At 46.7% G+C, this 5,000-nt stretch overlaps 1 protein-coding gene across 1 annotated transcript in view; it reads left to right on the plus strand.

Moving 5' to 3' along the window:
- Positions 1-5,000, plus strand: part of LOC138865223 (uncharacterized) — a 5,884-nt gene that overhangs the window by 415 nt on the left and 469 nt on the right. Inside the window, exons 2-5 of the mRNA XM_070134624.1 lie at positions 489-653; positions 1,160-1,441; positions 2,650-2,751; positions 3,256-3,375. Of these exons, the coding sequence (XP_069990725.1) occupies positions 489-653; positions 1,160-1,441; positions 2,650-2,751; positions 3,256-3,375 (669 nt within the window). The remainder of the gene's footprint in view (positions 1-488; positions 654-1,159; positions 1,442-2,649; positions 2,752-3,255; positions 3,376-5,000) is intronic.

Consider the following 5,000-nt stretch of genomic DNA (forward strand, 5'->3'; position numbering starts at 1 on the left):
ACACACACGCACACACACACACACACGAAGACACACACACGCACACACACACACACACACACACACACACACACATAACACACTTATGTATACAGCTGTGAGTGAGTAGTGACAACATTATGCTGGATGGAAATGCACTGGTCGCATGACACATCGTCTCACGGGTTGGAAATGTTTCTCTACGAAAGTGCCACGATTGTTCTGCAAGATAAGCTTTCCGTAATATAATATGATACACGCACACACACACATACACACACACACACACACACACACACACACACACACACACACACACACACACACACACACACACACACACACACACACACACATATATATATATATATATATATATATATATATATATATATATATATATATACATATATATCAATTCATTTACATATGTGTATGTTTATAAAGATAATAATAATATTTCGCTTACAGTCACTGAAAAATGCGTGACCATTTCTCATGTTCCTCAGGTGATGTCCGAGTGCCTGGGCGAGAGTGTGTACAAGGACTACAAGCAGAGGGTCTATGAAGCGAAGCGGGAGTGCAGCGGCCTGGCGGGCCTCGAGACAGACCCCTTGGACCCGCTGCTCTCGTCTCCTCCCTTCAGCGCCTTCGGGCCCTTCAGCGTCACGCAGGCAAGCCCCTTTCTGTGAACCTTCTCCGTTGGGGATTCCCCTGAGTGCGGCTGTGTGTGTTATTTGTTTCGTGTGTGCCTTTATATGAGATAATTTTATATCTGTAGCTATGTATCTCTAACTATATATGTATCTGTAGCTACGTATGTATCTGTAGCTATATATGTATCTGTAGCTATATATGCATCTGTACAGATACATGTATCTGTGGCTATGTATCTCTCTCTATATATGTATTTGTAGCTACGTATATATCTATAGCTATATATGTATCTGTAGCTATATCTTATATTTGTATCTGTATCGTTATCTATATAATTCATCTCTATCTGTCTATCTATCTATATGTATACATAATGGTATCTGTATCTATATCAACACCAATTTCTATATTAGCGTCTATATCTATCTCTGTACCAATGACCATATCTACACCCATAGCTACGTCTATTCACATACCAGACCGCCCTCACCCCAGCCCTCCCTCCCTCCCTCCTCCCGCACAGAACGGCTTCTCCAGCACCGACAGCCCCTTCCCCTCCAGCACCTTAGGCCCCGTGAGCTCCGTGTCAGCGAATCCCTTCAGCCAAGTCTTCACTGGGAGCACTGCCCGACCTGTCAGCCCCGTTCGGCATGTCAGCGCTGTCAGCCACGTTAGTCCTGTCAGCGCTGTCAGCCCCGTTAGTCCTGTCAGCGGGCCTATCGGTGTCTTCAGTCCCTTTGGCGTCAGGCGTCCCCACTTGGAGTCCCACAGGGTGTTCCCGTTCCCGATCCGTACGTACAGGCGGGTGAGTAGTTCTGGTACAACGATAGGCTTTTATTAATTAATTACTTAATCAATTTATTCATTTTAGGGGAAAACTAGAGCAGAAAATGTGGATTGAAGGTGAACATTAAAAGGGGGAAGGAGGTTTCCAAGATGAACATCAATGGAGGAAGGGTGTTTCTATGGTGAACATTTAAACATATATGAGGCTTCCATGGTGAACATAAGGGGAGTAAACAAGCTCTAAATGTGAACATCAAAACAGAATAGATGTTTTCACGGTGAACATCAAAGGAGATAAGAAAACCAATGTGAACATCAAAACGCAAAAGATACTTTCAAAGTGAACAGCAACTCAGATGAAAGACATTGAAAGTGAACCTCGACTCAGAGCAAAATCATTCAAAGTGAACATCAAAAACTAGATATTCAAGTGAAATAACAACAACAACAAATAAAAAAAAAATCAAGAATTCAAAACAAGGATGGATTTTGTGGCAAACATTTGAAGAAAATAGATGTTCATAAGTTAAATTGAAAGGAGGAAGAACTGTTCTCGGAATATCAAAATGAAAGAATTGTGTTCAATGTGAATATCAGAATAGAAAGTTCTATTGAATGCGTATCATAGCAAGAACACGAAGGTGAATAAAAGAGTGAAAAGAAGTCGTCGAGGTGTATCTTTTATTTATTTATATATTTTTGAAAGAATGATTTCAATAAGATTGACGCTAGCTATTTCCAAGAAGGTTTAAAACTTATTACATTTGGTTGTCAGGACGAAAGAACTGGAATATTGCATGAAATATTAATCCTTAGTAAAATTTCACGATTCACTGTGGAAGTTGATGTTCCGTTCACACACACACACACACACACACAAACACACACACACACACACACACACACACACAAACACACACACACACACACACACACACATGTACACACACACACAGCACACACACAATACACATACATACAGATACACACACACACACACAAGAAAGCACACACACACACACTCACACACACACACACACACACACAAACACAAATACATACAGATACACACACACACACACACACACACACATAAACACACACACAAACACATACAGATACACACCACACCAACCCCAACAACACCAACCCACACACGTACACATGACCCCTTCACCTACCTCCCGTCGCGACCCAAATCTTGACCTGAAATGTTCTTCTCCTCAGAAACGTGGCCTTGACCTGACCGTCGAGAAGTTAGCGGAGGCGAGAGACAAGGCGGTCGCACTTCTGGGGAACTTCACTTGCATTTTGGAGAAGTTGGAGATGGTTGGTGGCGGTCCGTTGTGAGAAGGATTTTGGTGTGGATCATGTGAACTTCAATTCTATGTTATCTATGTATATCTCTCTCTTTTCGTCTCTGTCTATGGTTGAATCTCCGTCCAGATAGACAGACTGAAAGACAGACGGACAGACAACTACAGTCTGTCTTTCTGTCTCTCTCTCTCTCTTTCTCTCTCTCTCTCTCTCTCTCTCTCTCTCTCTCTCTCTCTCTCTCTCTCTCTCTCTCTCTCTCTCTTTCTCTCTCTATCTTTCTTTCTCTCTCTTATACCACACCCTTCGAGTATGAGAACATAAGAGAGAACTCATACACAAAGGCCTTGATCTTCCATCCAATCACGTTCGTATTTGTATGTATCCGCGTGTCTACTTGTGTGTGTGCGTGTGTGTGTGTTTGTGTGTGTGTGTGCGTGTGTGTGTGTGTCTGTGTGCGTGTTTTGTGTACGAATGGGACTTGAGCAAGCAACTTATCTCATTACTTCGACTCCTCAGGTGGACGCTAACTTAGAGATCAATCACGAAGTTCTGGCAGCGAATGCCTTTAGGCTGCCTGTGGCCGGGGATCTGAAGGCCGACCTCGTCCAAGCGGTCAATTATTGCAGAGACTTGACGGTAAGGTCCTCCTCGAGTTTCAGGTTCTGTTGTTTGTGTTGGCTGTCTGCTTGTTGGTTTGGTGGTAGAATTTGTGTGTATTTTGGGTTTGGGTGTATGTTGTTCTTTGTGTTTGTTTCTTCGCTTTATCCTACTTTCTTTCTTCCTACTTCTCTTATCCTTCGCTTGCTTTTCCCTCTCCCCCTCCTCACATTTTCACTTCCTCTCTCTTCTTCACTTATACAATCTTTCTTCTCCATTTATTTCGTCCCTCTTTCTCCACCTTTTCCTTTCTTTTTCCTTTCATCCAACTTCCCCCTTAAATTTTGGCTCTCTCCCTCCTCTCTCCTTTTTCCTTCTCCATAAACTCATCCGCTTTCAAGATTTTATTGCCTCCTTCTTCCCTCCACCTTCTCCAACCTCCCCACCACATCTCCAACCTCCCCTCTACCTCTCCAACTTCCCCTCCACTTCTCCAACCTTCCCTCTGCTTCTCCAACCTTCCCTCCGCTTCTCCAACCTTCCCTCCACTTCTCCATCCTTCCCTCCGCTTCTCCAACCTTCCCTCCGCTTCTCCAACCTTCCCTCCGCTTCTCCAACCTTCCCTCCGCTTCTCCAACCTTCCCTCCCTTCTCAACCTTCCTCCTTCTCCGAAGCCTTCCCTCCGCTTCTTCCAACCTTCCCTCCAAGCTTCTCCAACCTTCCCTCGCTTCTCCTAACCCCTTCCCTCCGCTTCTCCAACCTTCCCTCCGCTTCTCCAACCTTCCCTCCGCTTCTCCAACCTTCCCTCCGCTTCTCCAACCTTCCCTCCGCTTCTCCAACCTTCCCTCCGCTTCTCCAACCTTCCCTCCGCTTCTCCAACCTTCCCTCCGCTTCTCCAACCTTCCCTCCGCTTCTCCAACCTTCCCTCCGCTTCTCCAACCTTCCCTCCGCTTCTCCAACCTTCCCTCCGCTTCTCCAACCTTCCCTCCGCTTCTCCAACCTTCCCTCCGCTTCTCCAAACCTTCTCCTTCCTCCGCTTCTCCAACCTTCCCTCCGCTTCTCCAACCTTCCCTCCGCTTCTCCAACCTTCCCTCCGCTTCTCCAACCTTCCCTCCGCTTCTCCAACCTTCCCTCCGCTTCTCCAACTTTCCCTCCGCTTCTCCAACCTTCCCTCCACTTCTCCATCCTTCCCTCCGCTTCTCCAACCTTCCCTCCGCTTCTCCAACCTTCCTTCCGCTTCTCCAACCTTCCCTCCGCTTCTCCAACCTTCCCTCCGCTTCTCCAACCTTCCCTCCGCTTCTCCAACCTTCCCTCCGCTTCTCCAACCTTCCCTCCCTGCTTCCTCCAAAGCCTTCCCCTCCGCTTCTCCAAACCTTCCCTCCGCTTCTCCAAGCCTTCCTCCTCCGCTTCTCCAACCTTCCCTCCGCTTCTCCAACCTTCCCTCCGCTTCTCCAACCTTCCCTCCCGGCTTCTCCCAACCTTCCCTCCTGCTTCTCCCAACCTTTCCCTCCTGCTTCTTTCCCACCTCTTCCCTCCAGCTTCTCCAACCTCTCCACCACTTCTTCAAGCTCCCCTTCTGCCTCCTCCTAGCCCTCCCCACCACTCTCTCCAATCTCCCCTCCACTACTCCAACCCCTCCCACCACTTCTTCAACCCCCCCTTTT

Source organism: Penaeus vannamei, chromosome 20 (genome assembly GCF_042767895.1).
Source record: "Penaeus vannamei isolate JL-2024 chromosome 20, ASM4276789v1, whole genome shotgun sequence".
Lineage (NCBI taxonomy): Eukaryota > Metazoa > Arthropoda > Malacostraca > Decapoda > Penaeidae > Penaeus > Penaeus vannamei.